Raw genomic sequence first — 18,605 nt, forward strand, 5'->3', positions numbered from 1 at the left:
AAGAAAAGGGGACATGAGAAAATTCAAGAGATGGGGCTAAACCTAACCTTTCACAGTCAAACAGTAATGCTCTCTTTCCAAGGATCCACACCAAAGTTTTCATACCCATTCTAAGTGAGATGACATTCCAAAGCATACAAAACATGTTTGACTTGGACACTAACACTCATTTCACTATCATAAATGTCAAACAACCCATACTGATGGTCAGATACTATATGTCTTAGAAGACTTCATAAAAAACAGCCAGATAACAAGCAGTGTATGTTTCAGGAGCATATTGTCTTGATCTGGGGAGTCCTTTTCAGCTAGTGGAAAAATATATAAAACCGAAAGAAGTCAAAGTTGCTAGTGACAATTTAATCCAAATAGCTTAATCTGAAAAGCTTTATTGCTTAGAGAGATATAATATTACGGAAAGCTGAAACATATCAATGTACTGTTAGAGTTTCTAATTCTATGACATAAACTTATTTTTAAATATTCTTCTTTTGTAATATTGTCTTAATCTTGCAGTATTAGTGATAATACTTTGAATAATGGAAATACCCAGTATAAATGCCTTTCCCTAAAATTCCTTATCTGATTATTCTACCCAAAGTCATGGACCAAAGTCACATTTCTGATTTTACACTTGAGATCAACAGGAGCAATAGTAATGGCTAAAATTCACTGAGGACTTACTATGTTCCAGGCATTCTTTATATATATTAATTAATTTAATCTTCATAACAAGTCTATGAGATGGGTTATAATTATTACTTCTATTTTTGGAGACAAGGAAGCTGAGACACAGAAAGGATAAGCAAATGACCCAGGGTCACACAGCTGGCATTCATCAGTGGAAGCAGAAGCCTAATCCAAACATTCCTTTCATAACCACTCCACTCCACTGCCTATCTGAAAGTGTGACTCATTATGTTAGTACATCTTGTTGAATTTTATAGTTTTATGCTGTTTGAAGGAGTGCTGCTGGAATCATCTTCATTTCTACACCTCCACTGGGCCCTTCTATGTAATTCTGAAAATACGAACGATCTTTGTTTGAAAATAGAGGTAGTCTTGAAGTGATAGCATGTGCATTTTGTCATGCCTTTGAGCTAGCTAGTCATAAAACTTCTCAAAGATAGTAACAGGTTTTGTTGACAATAATGGCCAGCCATAAACAGACTCAGAAATTCCTCACCCTAGACCAGGGGGTCAAGTCTGCAAGCACAATGGGAGCAGGTGCACTTGATGTTGCAGGTTACTGGACACAGAGTCCATGGTTCTCACTCCCAGAGGCAGCTGTGACCCAAATGAATTTAGCCTCCTGGGTGTCAAGGAGACACCTGGACACCTACACTGAAGTGCAATGGCCACCTGTGCACCTGCAGGCCCTCTGCCCTGATGTGCAGTGAGCCTTTCCCACCTGGATTAGATGCTGCTTCCAGTATCAGGTAGACACTGTGAAGCAGGCTTGTGGAGAAGGCCAATTACACACTGCCCCCAGGCACCTCTGTTTCAGGCTCCTCCTGAATATGGAGCCTTGCTGAGATCAGACTTGATCAAGATCTCCCTAGATAACAGTCATCTTGCCTAATAATACCTGCCAGAAGGCCTCCTCTTTGCTGCTTGTTGGTCTTTGGTAGTTCCCCTGACACCTGGCCTTTTCAAGCTCTCCCTCAGGGCTTCCCAGCAACTTTTAGAACAGGCACCATGCTTTTTATCAAAGCCTTGGGTCAGAAGTTATGTCAGGCATTTTCCTACTGGAAGAAAACAAAACACTCAAAATCAGCCAATGGATCCTTCCATGAACAAATCAGTTGGCTAGTAGAGAGCTCAGGGATAGTCACATAAAAATTCATTTTTATTAGGCCACCTAAAAAATGATGATAAAATACACAGGGGGATTCTGCAGATAGTCTATATACTTTCAAGGTAGCATATTTAACATATATTCATTTCTCCATTTCTTTGGTACTTACTGAGTACCATCAGCAAAGCACTGCAGGAACAAAGAAGCGTGATTCTGTTTTCAGGAAGTTTAAAATCTGATGAAGGAGGGAGGCGTGTAACCAAGCATCTGTTCTATGAAGCCAGTAAGAGCCTGAAAGCTAGTGCTTTTCATAATAGATGTTAAACTAATTACCTAAATGTGGATTGTGCATTTTGCTTTCTTGTCAAAGTGATGCAGTCAAAGCACCTGGTCAAGGATCAAGTTGCAATCACTTCCTGGCTCCACCACTGGTCATGAGGGCCAACCTTTCCTGTCACAGTAGCTGGATAAGAGCAGTCACAACACAGACAAAACAGTGGAAGTCAGATCTGGGGATCTTGCTGGTGGTTTGGGGAAAGAGAATCATTCACCTTTTTACTTATCCAACAAATATGTATTGAGAACCCACTGTCTTCCAGGACCATCCCTGGGCTCTGGGGATTAGGAAGTAGGAATAACAACAAAAAAGAAAGAGGAAGTCTCTGCTTTCTTGGAGCTTGAGTTGAGGGAATAAACAAATAAATACATGCTTAGTGCTTCAGGGTAATAAGGACCAAAGTCCAAATAGAGGAAAGCATTCTCTCTACCACTGTGATTAGGAAGGTCGACCTTGGACATGGAGCTACCAAGCAGATTCCTGCCTGAGCATCAAGCTGACACTGGGAAGACAGAGCGGAAACATGAAGAGAGGCTGATCCTGATGGCACAGCCTCATCTGGATCTAACCTCGCCTGAAATGCAATGATGTGAACCAACAATTCCCCGTTGTGTTGAAGTCACTTGCCAATACCCCAGTCCTTCACACTCCCATTTCTTATTACTCCACATAGAATCAAACAACCATTGGGTCCTGAAAGTGTTCTTTGTGTGCAGTGTCACTTTTTCATTCTCACTGCCATCCTCCCACTTCAGTCCCTCTTACACCTGGGAAATGGAATAACAGTGGAAGACCTCAGGGGGATGGATCCCACAGGAAGTAGTGAAGCAGGAAGGACACCTCTTTGGCTGGCCAAATCCACGCAAGTCAACCCAGGAAGTCATTCGGCATCACCTCCATCTAAGAAAATGGAAGAAGATGCTCATGAAGGCTCTGGGCATGCTGATGCTGGGGGTTGGGAAGGAGGCCTTGGGAGGCTGGGGAAGCCAGTCTCATCCCTAGGGAATTGGGATGGTGATTAAGATACAGCATATGTCCTTTTCATGCTCAAATGCGCAATAGCCTGCAGGATGTATCTCCCCACTCCTGCTTCACCTTGCAGCAATATTCATGAGGAAAAGGAACTTTCCCTAGGCAAACATGCAGCCTATCTTCCAACAAATGAATCCTATCACTTAGAAGAAGAACAAGTGAAATCAGTCCACAGCGATGCAAGTCTCCCAAAGATCAGGTTGTCAGGTTTCTTAAAATAGATCAGTAGTTCATCATGACAAAAGAATAGTAAATAATTATGATCCAAAATTTATTCTTCTAAACTGGAAAATCAATATTATGTTTGTTAACCTTGTACCATAGTTCAAAATAGGTCATTTGACTTACCTCTAATAGGTAATTGACTCTGAGATCTGTCAATTCTACTGTGTTCTACGCCAGAAAAAATATTTTTCAGAAATGTTCCTTGTCACGTTAAGAAAGCAAAGAGTAATTTGGCGTTTGCTCCCTTAAACTCTCTTATACATACCTTAACTAAACTCTAGTCAACATATCCTCTTTCAGTCCCCCAATTTTTTTAACCCCTCGCAATGACAGCATGGTTCACACCATAGAAAAGGATGTGCTCTGAAATGTCAAGGTTCACAGGTTTTCTTATCAGAACTTCCGTGAATCGAGACTTCCCTGGTGGAGTTGTGGTTAAGAGTCCGCCTGCCAATACAGGGAACACGGGTTCGATCCCTAGTCCAGGAAGATCCCACATGCCGCGGAGCAACTAAGCCCACGCACCGCAGCTACTGAAGCCCTTGCGCCTAGAGCCCATGCTCCGAAACAAGAGAAGGCACCTCAATGAGAAGTCCGCGCACCACAACAAAGAGTAACCCACGCTGGTCGCAACTAGAGAAAGCCCGTAGCCTCAGTGCCGCAATGAAGACCCAACACAGCCAAAAATTAATTAATTAAAAAAAGAAAACTTCCATGAGTTAACACAACGTTGCAGAGAAGCCTAAGAATCCCAGACACACAGCAGCTAGCCAGCTTGATGACATTACACAGCCATATTTTTCTTTTTTTTTATGTTGTATTATTATACTTTTAGTGTATAGCAATGTCCTTATTCTCAAGATTCTAATCATCAAAGACACAGCAAACGTAAAGCTATATGACAAATCCTTAATTTTGATCATCTCCAAACATTTGAACAGATGTCTATAGAAACATATTATTGTTCTTACATCAGCCAAATCTGAGACATTAAAATACTTAACAGTTCTTAAAATATTTTCTTCCATAATAGAAGTTTATATTAAAATTACTTTCTTTGACCTGAATCAAATTACTGAATTATTTTCGCATGCTAATCAGATTCCCTTTATTATCTCTACTCGCCTTTAAATCAAAATCCTACCAGCCATTCCTTAGAACTGTATTAACAGGAACCAGGACCTGGGAAGGCCTCAGAGGCAGGTGAAGTGCTGCTGGTTCTAACGGTGGCTGCACAGCAATATCCTAGAACACAAAACACCTCCGACCCGTGAAGGCAATCGTTTCAACTGGGGTTCAACTGGGGTTCAACTGGGTCAGGGCAGATGGCTTTGTATTTCCTGATTGCTCACATGCTCACAAATCCAAAGTGGAGAATATCCGTTCTGCATGGTAACAAGTAAGAAATAGCTCAATCCCACTAACTGGATCGTCACCTAATCCAATCTGTGCCTCTCTTACAACTATTGACAGTGGTTTTTAATTCCTTCGGCAGGTCTCTCTACCCAACCAGCCTCCCTTAAGACACACAAACATACGTACACACACATGGTTCATTCTGCCACTTCTCCCACCAATTCACCACTCCGAGGAAGAGTGTATTTAGCTTCACTTTAGCAAGCTCTTTGGCTGCCTGAGGATTTATAAATGTTAAAATAAAAACTAATTACAACCTTGACAACTGCAGGTGGCACCTGGTCTTATGTCTCAAGGCAGCAGGTCGCTCCTGCATCATCCAAGCAGCAATGTCACTGCTTGCTCCTAAGCTCCAGAGAAACCCTCTGTTGGGTCTCGAACACCCCAAGTAATGAGATGCTACTGAAACGAGCATGTGGGGACCCTAGGTCTACGCCACAGCGTTAAGTGGCTTCTGAGGTTATCGAAACTGCCACTGATTCCAAACAAGGTTCACCAGCCCCTTCCTCCCACAGTGGTCCAGGGAACACGTGGCATACAAATTCCTTCTCCACAGGTGACAGCCACTAAGGCCAGAGGTGGAACCACAGGTGATACAACTTAGGAACACATCAATTTAAATATCTGATACACCATTTACCATAGCCCTAAAATGACTCATCCGAAAGGATCATATTTGCCAGTTTAAAAAACAAACTTTTTTCAAGTTTCTCTCCATGAGTTAGCTATAACTAGCACATCCTCCATGAGTATCTTTTCCTGATGTACTACCGAGTAAAAACTTAATAAAAGCCATAGCCTAGATAAAATATATCATTTTTTCATTTGTGATTAACAGCCTTGGAGGGAGGGTTTTTTTTAAACTGGTCCATTAAACGGGCATATATTTAAATAAAAACTATACAGTTTCCAACTTTAAGCTACTCAAAATTTCAAGTACTTTATGTTTCAATTCTATTTCAAATCAGTACACTGAAAATACCCATTACCTGGAAACTAAGGAGAATATTTTTATTTTTTATGGCGAGCCAGACTCCCTATATTATTACTGAAAAGTAAAGTTTCTAATGAACCAGAAAGGAAATTTATTGTAAAGCAACACTCAAACTAAGCACATGTATTATCACACAAGGTTATGTGTACACCTACCAGACATGTGCAATCTCTATGTCAAAGCATTATTTTCAAAAAGTTAAAAACACAACACGTACAAATACAGAACAAATGCATGCCAAAGAATCATAAACTCATTAATGACTAATCCAGTAAAAGAGCATTTTGAGAAACTAGGAATTTACAGGCATTTACAGAAGAACATTAGAATGAGATTGCTAGGTTACAAAAAAACTGATCAGTGTCCTACAGGGCAATACAACCTTTGTAGTTACCATATGTACCTGAAAAAAAAAAAAAAAAAAGAAATCATCAATTTCAGCGTCTAAACGCCAGTCAAATGGTAAATGACCAAGTCAGACGTGGGTGCATTCTTCTAGGTAATTAAACAATCATGTGGGCCTATTAAACAATGTTCCTGCATAATGTCAAAAGGTCACTCTATCATACCCTCTCTTTTTTTAACTTTTTATTTTACATTGGAGTCTAGTTGATTTACAATGTTGTGTTAGTTTTTACAGTATTTACAAGTTGTGTATAACTTTAACTAGCACACAGATTTTAACCTTATGCCATAGAACTCAAACTGGACAAAACAAGTATGATATTTTGAAGGAACGTATTACATATGGTTTCCTGCCTCTCAGAAATAGGTAGACATAAATAATTCAGTTTTTTAAAGTTATTCAATATGATGCAACAGAGCCTCTAGCAATCAGCACCGCAACGGGCCCCAGGTAGGCAGACTGAGTGGGGACACTTTGGAAGTTTCTCTGAAGAACTTTGTATGTTGAAGCCAAGCCTTTAAAGGCTCTGAAAAGTTAAGTGGGGAGAAGATCCAGAGGTTAATTTCCTATTTGTTTTTCAGGATTAGAATTAGAATTGCAGGTAAACCCTGGATCTAGTCATTCCAAATTGTCTGAACTCTTTTATACTTTTATAAGTATACTTTTATATTCAAATTCTGATTTTGATTTAAAGGGAAAAATTCAAATTCAAATTTGCTCAGTTAATTGAGATTTTTGTCAGTGAATATGTCCTTTATTTAGTACTCTTGAATGATTTGGGGTTTTTTTTCCAAATCAACTCAAAGGAGCAGACATTCTTGAGCTCCAGTCTTCTCCCCAGAACAGGCTTTCAGGCATGGGAGGGTCACTGATAATGTGTCTTTAGGGTCGTTTTGTTTGTTTGTTTGCTTAAAGAGTCTCCCCCAGTTGCATAAGCTTCAGGACCCTCACAGCTCTAGCCTTGCCTGTCACTCTGTGTTGATAGTCACATGGACTTTGTAAGTTTTTTTGGAGAAAAAAATGTTGTTGTTTTCCCGAAGTTTTCAAAAATATTCTGACCTCAGTATTTCTGGGAAGTTTATTCAAATATGATTTAAAAAAAAAAAAAAACGGTCCGTTTACCAGTTTGTGGAAGACTCTTTCCAACAAATCCAAGCTCCAGTGCTGACTAAATACCTCCCTCCATAGTCTATGCTCATTTTCCCCAACATGTTTCACCGAACCACGAATGGATCCCCCACTCACCTGCTCCCGGGGCACATCTCCTGATAGGCTCCCTCCCTACACCAAGGAACATAGTACATATGGTCTCATGCCTTTCAGAAACAGGTAGACGTAAGTAATTCAATCTAAATATCAACCAAAATACTGCCATTTTCTTATTCAGATTATCTCTCTTCTTCCTCCCCAAAGATCTGAAAATTCATAAAGAAACAGTAGATTCACAGGGATAATCCTGATTAACTTGGGGGATTCGACTCACTCTAGAAAACCACTAAGCACACTATTGAGACAAAAAGAAGCCTGCACCAATTAAAACAGTAGCAGGATTTTAGTCCATATTACCCAAGGTGAAAACTTCTTTATGGACTGTATTGTCTTAGCACACATGGCATTACTTGAGACTGACTGTGCTCACATAGCAATAGAATATGTTGATGACACTTAGCAAATAATTACAAAGAATCTGTGCCCACTGAAATGACAGGAGTTCTGACAAACAATACCCTTGAGAAGAGACATTTGATAAACACACTATTAGACATTCACTTAAATCAATTCTCACGATTTTATACTTCTTAGCAGTTGTAGCATTATCTTCAGTTCCTCCAGTCTGCAATTCATGTATTTTTATACCAAATTCTTAAGGTTAATCATGTTATTGGGTTAGGATAATTTATACAAGTGTCTCACTATTATACTGTGCTATGTTATTTTTCTTTTAAAAGAATAATATTGTGTGATAATATCTATTAGAGGATCATATTAATAAACTTTCATGAAAGATGATACAGTAACACTTTAGCACATAAGGAGCCACTGCTCCAGTGAAGAAAGGATTCAAATCTGATACAAATCTTCAAATTGAGGTGCTAATATATTTGCCTAGATCAAGCACTAGGTATTATTACATGAAGAGCACATGTTTGTCTCCCATGCTGGCCAACAAAATGGGCTTGATCTGCTCCCCCAACCAAGGGCAGAGACCTCTCATACATATGCAGGACATAACAGGGAGGAGACATTGTTGGATAAGAACAAATCCTGATTACCACGCCTAGAACAGTGATTCAAGTTGTGTGCCCCACCTGTAGTGGGCCAGAAATACATCTTTCATTCTCACAACAAGAAGGGCACTTTTGACAGGGGAAGGAAACGAAAGAAGACTTCTAGAGAAAATTACAAGTACTGAGATTTAACAAGGTGCGGATGAGTGTGTAACACTCACTAAATTGAACCCCTGGGTCTACAAATATCATCATTTACGTCAAATAATCACCATCAACAGCGGCTGAAATGTCTAACACTGGCTTCAGTCCTTTTCAGAGACTTCAGTCCTTTTTCTTTTCACTGGGGAGTAGAGTTAGGGAGGACAGCAGCTACTAGCTATAGCTGGTACTTTACTTATATGGGGAAAATAATTCAGCTGTAAATTAACTTCCAATTGTGTTGTTCCTTAAGCGGGAAAGAGTGAACATTACTCCTCAAAGTGACATGCGATCCAGGAGACAGATTTACAATACTAAATATGCAATCAAAATACTGACATTTTCTTATTCAGATTATATCTCTTCTTCCTCCCCGCCCCCCCCCCAAAGATCTGAAAGTTCATAAACAAATAGTAGATGCACAGGGATAATCCTAAAACAGAGAGCTACTGCCCTCTTCCACTTGCGGCTCATGGTAGGAAGTGAGCAAACCAACCACTGTCTGCACAACAACTTCTGGAAAACAGGGCTCTAACTTGGAATCTATATTCTAACTTTCCTCTTGCATTCCATTTAAGAGGATAACTCCATTAGAATAACACTTTCATCTTGACTAAATACAAAGAGTTCTAGAAGGCAGACCAAGTAGAGATGCACAATTTTTAAATATCAGGTCCTAGAGGATGCTGTCCATTCAAGTTGTTTTATCTGCAAAAAGACAGAGAATAAGAGAGAGAAAAAAAAAAAAAAGCCCATGTTTTTGGCTATTTAGAAACATTACTCTCGCCCTGTGTAGACTCCTCCTGACTTAAAATTTCCCATTAATTATAAAGATTCATGTCAAAACATGGATAATTTCTGAGATGTCAAATGTTTCAACCAAGTCCTGTATGAGAGTATGTCTTATGCCAGAACCTCACCCAGGTTGACCCCCCACCCCCACCGCGGTCTGACTAATTTACTACTGAGAACCAGTTGTAAATAGAGGAAAAATGTCAGTGTATCCTTTTGGGGAGAAGATCTTTACCTTTTTAAAAATTTACATACAGTTCTCATTATTTTATCAGGGCTTAAGAATATTTCATTTTTGTTAGTTTTAAAGTCTTGTCTGAAAAGATTACTTGAGTTCTTAAAACACTTCTTAGGAATAAAAGGTTAGCGATCAAAAGACTTGAGCAAATGCTGGTGTTCGTGATTTCTTGTTGGTAGCCTAAATCCCATCCTGCTGGCAAACTCCTCTTTAGAATTTCTCAAATGATGGGACAGGACGAAAAGAACCCTCTACCTTGATTTATGTAGTAACAAATTTCAAATATGGGTTTGAAATACCTTCCTTGTATATACATCTACACATACAAACAAACACCTCCCAAATATTCGAGAGTTAAGGAAAAATCCAATTGGTCAAATTACCTAATCTAGACTATAATAAGATTCATTCACCATTACTTCTACTGCTCCAAAGGATACTGTCAAATGAGATTAGCAAGCAATTATCAAACACAGTTTGTGTACCCTCTATGAATCTTTAAGTCTGCAAAGACCTTTAAATATATACTTGACACTTGAACAACTAGAGTAGCCATCTTTGCGGTGATCAAGGACTCTATAGTATCTAAAGTGTTCTTAGCCATGCAAATTTACATAGGTACTCTTAACTTACTGAACTTTTAATCAGAGTACTAAACACATCTAAATAAAACAGAGGCTGAAAAGTGAAAACTAGCATTGACATTTGAAGAGTCAGCCAGAGACCCAGACGAACTGAGCTTAGAGATATATTCAATTCAGAAAGGGCTATCTGCCTGGATATTCAGACATGGAGCACCTCAGAGCATGTGACTCTTAAAAAAGATGCTCAGTATGAAGAACATGATACCTCTGTGGATTTCAGGGAATAAAATACAAACAGAAAATAAAGAAATATCAAAATAACTGATCTTGCAATATCCTGTAATCACAACTAAGGAGACAAGAAAGGCAGCAGAGCACTCTGCTTCTCTTCTAAGGGAAGGATTTTTGAAGCCATGTTTCCTTTAAGTAAGAGTGACCTCTGGTGACTTTTTAATTGCACCTCAGTGTACTATGTTAAATTATTCTACAATTCTTGTATACTAGCAAATCATTTAGTACTACATTTTTAATTTCTTAGCAAAGTGATAAATGCTTTACTGCACGACCTAAGGATTTCATGTAAATGCCCCCATTGTCATTAATTCATGGAAATTGTGCCCAAAGCTAAATTAAAATTCTGTCTGAAACACGGGGCAGTATTTTCTTAAAGGAGACTAAGGCTCGTTTTCAGGAGTGGCTCATATAATATGGCATTAAATGAGCTGATACTAAATGATGACAACACAAACTTATCACAGCCTCGGGGCATATATGGATGAATGCTGGAAGGGTAACTATTTGTACAAAATGCTTTTCACTTTAGCACAAACTTCCTGGTAAGGGCGGAGTTCCCCAGCCCACCGCACCCCCAGATAAAACTGGATACCCAGCAGCAAGGTCGGTTTCTAACATGCCTACTAGCACTTTCTTGAAATGCATAATAGCTTGCCTTACTCCCTACAACCTGATTTTAAAAAAATTCTTGAGGGGGATGGGGTGTGGATGTAGGACTAAGGGGGCTTTCTTCCAATCCCTCAAGGAAAGAAAAGCCCTATGATGGAGATTTCAATCTGAATAACACTTTGAAAACTTTTTCCGATTTCCAGATTAAAATGCCTTGAGGTCGGCTGAATCAATTTGGCTAGCATCTTTAGATCAGACTCGCACTGCCAGTCCAGAACTGAGAGGTTAATACATCTTCACTGAACCAACAAAATGAGAAACACAGCACATCACAATATACAAGCATGTGCACTTGCAAATGAACCTGAATGGCAGGTTATGTTTTCCCTTTAAGCAAAAGCCTTCTAATTCTGAGGGGTCTATCCTTCTCGTAATTCTGGGGACTAACCAGGTTTGCCGCCTGGGCTCTGCTGCGGAGCCTGCCCGCCGCTGCAGCGCCCGAGTTCTTGGTACCCGATTCCGCAGGGCGCCAGCTGCAAACATCTACGCTAATGCAGGACCCGGCCAGGTCGGCCAACGATTTCCTTTCTGACATAAATCCTCCAAAATGTAGTCATAGTAAAAAGAAAGAAATGACATATTGGCATGCTCTTCTCTCCTCACCTCCTGCTATCCTCTATCTCTGGTCTCTCTCCGCCTCAATATTCTCATGCTAATTTTAGGTTTTACTAGAACTTGAGCTTTCTCAATGAATATTCAAAACAACAGCACACAGACAAAATTCAGCTCACAGACAAGTCAAAACAGGCTTTGTGTATTACAGACTTGACAAGTGGAAAAACCATTGTAAACCATCCTATCCAAGCGTGGGGACTTTGCGATGGTTTTTAAATGCCTCATTTTCAGAAGCAGACCAGTGATTCCATTTGTAAAATTCAATTAGTTTTTTTCAAAAACACGAATTCTCAGTTGACAGTATAAGTTTTAAAAGATTTGCTGTACTCACAAGTATTCCCTGCTGCTAATGTACTCCAGGGCTGGGCAGACAAAAGAAAGAGCATCCTGAGACAGGCTCCCGCGGCGGAGTCCGTGTTCACAGTCGCCGGCGCTCCCCACCCCAAAACCCAAGGTGTCCAGACAGCTGCTCTGAGCCGGAGTCTGCAAGCTCCCTCCCGCTCGGGGTAGCTAGCGCTCCCTCCTCCGGGCTCGGCGAACCCGCGCAGCCGGCGGGGCGGGAGCCCCAACCTGCAGCCACACCCCCACCCCCACCCCCACCCGCTGCAAGCATCTGCACTTGCAAATGAACCTGAACCCACCCACACACACACACACTTCCATTGCTCTATTGTTATGTCATTGACATAACTGATGAAAACTAGTTTCCTTCATGTCCATACACACATTGATAGGATTAGGTTCATTTTCCTTGTATTGTCATTGCAATATGATGTTATTCCTCAGCTGGAACTAGATTAAAATTTTGCATTTGTATTTTTCATTTCCATGTGGAAAATGAAATCTTTTTTTTGCCTGTCAGTCTAAAACCACTTTGAATCGTAAATTGGTCTCCCATGGTAAACCTTTAAGACCTCTTTTTTTTGTTGCTGTAACCTTTTCTACATGGTGGACTTTATTAGTTACATTAATTAAATAACAAATGCCCACCTTATTGAGCTGGGTATGCTTTAATCCACAGGCACAAATCAAAAGAAAGAAATGATTATACCATTAGAGTTAAAAAACAAAAAGCTTTGGTTGATTTGTTTGTAAAGAATGGTTTAAAAGGAACCTAAAGTCGTTTCTTTGTTTGAAGGCTTAAGTAATTGTACCTGCCAGGTAATTGACGAGAGGGAGGCCTCTCACTTACCACCCCCTTTTGTGTGTTTCAATTACTGGGAAGGTTAATGGTGCTGAACAGCTGAGGTATGAAGGCACCTTTCATTATCTTCCCCATCAGAAGTCCCCAGAGCCCGTTCACCTTCCCTCCTGTTTATGGGAAAAGACACAGTGTTCTCTCACAGCCCAGAGTACATGAGAACCAACTTCTCACAGCCTAGCAGATCTTTGCCAACATTTTCTGGAAAATAATTCTGCCCCTTTCAGAGCCAGCGTGCAATGTAATTTGAACTCAAATACCAACATCATTTAGAATGACTGAAATCATACCTTGATCTTGTGACTTGTGTAGTCTCATTCTTCTAAATTTTAACTTTAATGATGCTTATTTATTAAGCAAGTACAGAGTATATGGGCAGAATTTTTCTTTGAATATTTTATATTGAATGAATTGAAATAATTGGGATGTTAAAGGACTAGGGAATGATAATGAACATGTATGCACTGAAGCATTTACTCTGTACTAGGTAGGTTCTCTTCTGTATCATATCCCTTTAAGACCCCTCCTCTCTGAATATCGTCCTCCATGTTGACTCCATCAGGATTCACTTACCTAGAAACAATAGGTAACCTGTGACCAGGGCAGATGTTCAGGGAATGGAAAGGAAATTACGGCTCCACCAAACCTCTCTTGCACAAGTACAGATGTGCTTGTATTTAGCCTGAGACAAAAACTTTGTTCCTTTTCCTTCATTATTGTTCCTAACATGCAACAAAGGCAATCGTAGGAAAGGCAGTGTGGCCCTAAATTCCCCCTCAGCTGATCTTTAAGAACTTCAGACATTTTCCAAAGAAGATTTTGATCTAGGGAAGGACATCAAGCTCCAAATTAAGGTGGACTATGTGGGAAAAAGGTCACTGGGATAGGGTTGCCAGGTAAAATACACCATGCCCAGATAAATTTGAATTTCATATAAATATATAGTTTGGGAGACATACAATCAACAAACATAAATCTGGCAACCTAACATTGCACTGCACCGTATAGATAGATGGCAGATGATTTTAAAAAGGAGGGTCATGGGGATATAAGAAAAGAATGTGAAACTCAGAGTTTTTTCTAGGGTAAGGGTCAACAAATTGGCATGAGGTCCAAATCTGCTTTGTTCCTGTCTAAACAATGTTTCATTGAAACACTGCCACACCCATTCATTAAGTACAGTCCAGGGCTGCTTTCACTCTGCAGTGGCAGCGTTCAGTAGTTCCAGGCCCACAGAGCCTAAATATTTACGATCTGGCCCTTTAACCAAATAATAAAAAACAAAAAGTCCCAGTTAAACTGCTAAAATTACAATTGTCATTCTAAATACTCACTATTTCCCCTCTCTGAGGAAAGGCTTCTTTCCATAGGCATGCCTGATATTATAAAGCTGAAAATATGTAGGCTTTTAAATAAGTCATATTATTCTACTCAATGGATTTAAACATAAGGCAATATTGTCACTTCAAGAAAAATAAAAAGAGCTTTGAGAATTTTTTCCATATGTCCACATTTGTGTTTCACAACTCCAGACCACCTAATGCAAACTTTCATTTCTCAGCAAAATGAAGCGGAGAATATTACAAAAGACTCAGCGATGTCAAATCCAGCCACCAGTTAGATCTTCCAATTTTCAGTACAACATTTCCTGCCAGATGTGGCTCAATGTGGCTTAAAGAAGCAATTGTTTAATTCTCAGGTGGAGAACTATTGTTCTGGAAGAATGAGGGCATTATAGGATTAATCTCCAAGTGGTAAGAAGAAAAGCTAGGTTTACAAACTCTGTATGACTCTGTATGTGCCAGTGAGTAGCTGGAAGTAAGCGTTCTACTGGAAGATAGGATTTTGTTCCTCAGGAAACCAACACACTCCTGGGACCCTGGGTGGAAGCCATTTGATGGGTGGATAGCATGAGAAAGGTCTGGCAACCAAAGTCACCCCATGCTGCTGATGCAGACAGCTGGCAGAGACAAGATACAAGTTCACACAGTCACTTGAGGCTTTAAAACCTAGTCTGCAAACGAAAAGTAGAGAAGAAAATTCTATTACTAATCTACCAGTGAAAGATGTGCATTTCATTTTCAGATTATGAAAGTATCGAAGGAGAAAGGCTGTGCTGTCATGAGTGACAGTGCCTCGGCCGCCAGGACTCCAATCAGAGGCTCAGTGATAAGTGAGAGTGAGCCCAGACTACTGCCAACGCCATGGCCAGAGACCGAAGAACACACGGGAAGGGGTTTCCTAATTGTGTATGGTAAATAACCCTGCATACAAATCCTCCAAGCCACGATCTGGGTAGTGTATTAGAGCAAAGAAGTAACAAAGAAAACAGGCAGGTTGACATTGAGGAGAGAGGACCAAATCAGTTTCAATAGACTTGAGGCTCTGTGGGCCTAGGGAAGGAGAGGGTATTCTTTCCATTCTTCTACTCTTTTATTTCTTTATACATATAAAACAAATTTTATATCCTAAATCTCTTTCAATATATACATTTATTTTGGTCTAATTCTGTAGTTTATTATTTCTGATGATTCTTCCTCTTGCATTTCATGTTTTTATTTTTATTGTGAGCATATGTTTCCTGGAAATGGATCTGTAAGAGCCTAGATGACTATATTCAACAGGAAGACAAGACACGTAGAGAAAGTGCCAGAAGTAGAGGGAGGGGTAACTGAAAGTCCTGATGGAAGAATGCCAGCGTAGCTAGGTGGTGGTTGTAGTTTAGGGTCAGTTAAAGGAGGGACTAGGAACAGTAAGTGAAGGGAAGGGACCTTTCAAGGAATAAATGTATGCGTGTGTGTGTGTGTGTGTGTGATGTGAGGGAAGATTCGAAAATCTTTACCCAGAAAAGCAAGATCATCAGGTAAGTGGTCTTTAGAAAGATTATTCTGGCAGCAGGATAGCAAATGGATCAGAAGGAGGTGAGGTAGAGACAGGAAAATCATGAAGACAACAATAGTAAATGCCAGAGATTTAGAGGGTTTGAATAAGTCAGTGATGGGATGACTGAAGAAAAGGGGACATGAGAAAATTCAAGAGATGGGGCTAAACCTAACCTTTCACAGTCAAACAGTAATGCTCTCTTTCCAAGGATCCACACCAAAGTTTTCATACCCATTCTAAGTGAGATGACATTCCAAAGCATACAAAACATGTTTGACTTGGACACTAACACTCATTTCACTATCATAAATGTCAAACAACCCATACTGATGGTCAGATACTATATGTCTTAGAAGACTTCATAAAAAACAGCCAGATAACAAGCAGTGTATGTTTCAGGAGCATATTGTCTTGATCTGGGGAGTCCTTTTCAGCTAGTGGAAAAATATATAAAACCGAAAGAAGTCAAAGTTGCTAGTGACAATTTAATCCAAATAGCTTAATCTGAAAAGCTTTATTGCTTAGAGAGATATAATATTACGGAAAGCTGAAACATATCAATGTACTGTTAGAGTTTCTAATTCTATGACATAAACTTATTTTTAAATATTCTTCTTTTGTAATATTGTCTTAATCTTGCAGTATTAGTGATAATACTTTGAATAATGGAAATACCCAGTATAAATGCCTTTCCCTAAAATTCCTTATCTGATTATTCTACCCAAAGTCATGGACCAAAGTCACATTTCTGATTTTACACTTGAGATCAACAGGAGCAATAGTAATGGCTAAAATTCACTGAGGACTTACTATGTTCCAGGCATTCTTTATATATATTAATTAATTTAATCTTCATAACAAGTCTATGAGATGGGTTATAATTATTACTTCTATTTTTGGAGACAAGGAAGCTGAGACACAGAAAGGATAAGCAAATGACCCAGGGTCACACAGCTGGCATTCATCAGTGGAAGCAGAAGCCTAATCCAAACATTCCTTTCATAACCACTCCACTCCACTGCCTATCTGAAAGTGTGACTCATTATGTTAGTACATCTTGTTGAATTTTATAGTTTTATGCTGTTTGAAGGAGTGCTGCTGGAATCATCTTCATTTCTACACCTCCACTGGGCCCTTCTATGTAATTCTGAAAATACGAACGATCTTTGTTTGAAAATAGAGGTAGTCTTGAAGTGATAGCATGTGCATTTTGTCATGCCTTTGAGCTAGCTAGTCATACAACTTCTCAAAGATAGTAACAGGTTTTGTTGACAATAATGGCCAGCCATAAACAGACTCAGAAATTCCTCACCCTAGACCAGGGGGTCAAGTCTGCAAGCACAATGGGAGCAGGTGCACTTGATGTTGCAGGTTACTGGACACAGAGTCCATGGTTCTCACTCCCAGAGGCAGCTGTGACCCAAATGAATTTAGCCTCATGGGTGTCAAGGAGACACCTGGACACCTACACTGAAGTGCAATGGCCACCTGTGCACCTGCAGGCCCTCTGCCCTGATGTGCAGTGAGCCTTTCCCACCTGGATTAGATGCTGCTTCCAGTATCAGGTAGACACTGTGAAGCAGGCTTGTGGAGAAGGCCAATTACACACTGCCCCCAGGCACCTCTGTTTCAGGCTCCTCCTGAATATGGAGCCTTGCTGAGATCAGACTTGATCAAGATCTCCCTAGATAACAGTCATCTTGCCTAATAATACCTGCCAGAAGGCCTCCTCTTTGCTGCTTGTTGGTCTTTGGTAGTTCCCCTGACACCTGGCCTTTTCAAGCTCTCCCTCAGGGCTTCCCAGCAACTTTTAGAACAGGCACCATGCTTTTTATCAAAGCCTTGGGTCAGAAGTTATGTCAGGCATTTTCCTACTGGAAGAAAACAAAACACTCAAAATCAGCCAATGGATCCTTCCATGAACAAATCAGTTGGCTAGTAGAGAGCTCAGGGATAGTCACATAAAAATTCATTTTTATTAGGCCACCTAAAAAATGATGATAAAATACACAGGGGGATTCTGCAGATAGTCTATATACTTTCAAGGTAGCATATTTAACATATATTCATTTCTCCATTTCTTTGGTACTTACTGAGTACCATCAGCAAAGCACTGCAGGAACAAAGAAGCGTGATTCTGTTTTCAGGAAGTTTAAAATCTGATGAAGGAGGGAGGCGTGTAACCAAGCATCTGTTCTATGAAGCCAGTAAGAGCCTGAAAGCTAGTGCTTTTCATAATAGATGTTAAACTAATTACCTAAATGTGGATTGTGCATTTTGCTTTCTTGTCAAAGTGATGCAGTCAAAGCACCTGGTCAAGGATCAAGTTGCAATCACTTCCTGGCTCCACCACTGGTCATGAGGGCCAACCTTTCCTGTCACAGTAGCTGGATAAGAGCAGTCACAACACAGACAAAACAGTGGAAGTCAGATCTGGGGATCTTGCTGGTGGTTTGGGGAAAGAGAATCATTCACCTTTTTACTTATCCAACAAATATGTATTGAGAACCCACTGTCTTCCAGGACCATCCCTGGGCTCTGGGGATTAGGAAGTAGGAATAACAACAAAAAAGAAAGAGGAAGTCTCTGCTTTCTTGGAGCTTGAGTTGAGGGAATAAACAAATAAATACATGCTTAGTGCTTCAGGGTAATAAGGACCAAAGTCCAAATAGAGGAAAGCATTCTCTCTACC

General features: G+C 40.0%; 1 protein-coding gene across 12 annotated transcripts in view; it reads right to left on the bottom strand.

The window, feature by feature from the left end:
• The window catches only part of LOC130708315 (V-type proton ATPase subunit B-like), a 186,505-nt gene that overhangs the window by 85,345 nt on the left and 82,555 nt on the right, over positions 1-18,605 (bottom strand). For 9 of the 12 annotated variants that reach the window (XR_009008524.1, XR_009008523.1, XM_057547635.1 and 6 more), the window contains exon 1: positions 12,161-12,390. The exons of 1 other annotated variant lie outside the window; for it this stretch is intronic. Coding sequence is in view for 9 of the 11 variants with exons in the window: in XM_057547635.1 (XP_057403618.1) it covers positions 12,161-12,215 (55 nt within the window). In the remaining 2 variants the exon portion in view is untranslated. Of the gene's footprint in view, positions 1-12,160; positions 12,391-18,605 lie in introns of those variants that run through there. 2 more of the 12 variants (XM_057547638.1, XM_057547639.1) reach the window with 2 other exon arrangements.

This window comes from Balaenoptera acutorostrata, chromosome 6, assembly GCF_949987535.1.
Source record: "Balaenoptera acutorostrata chromosome 6, mBalAcu1.1, whole genome shotgun sequence".
In the NCBI taxonomy this organism is placed as follows: domain Eukaryota; kingdom Metazoa; phylum Chordata; class Mammalia; order Artiodactyla; family Balaenopteridae; genus Balaenoptera; species Balaenoptera acutorostrata.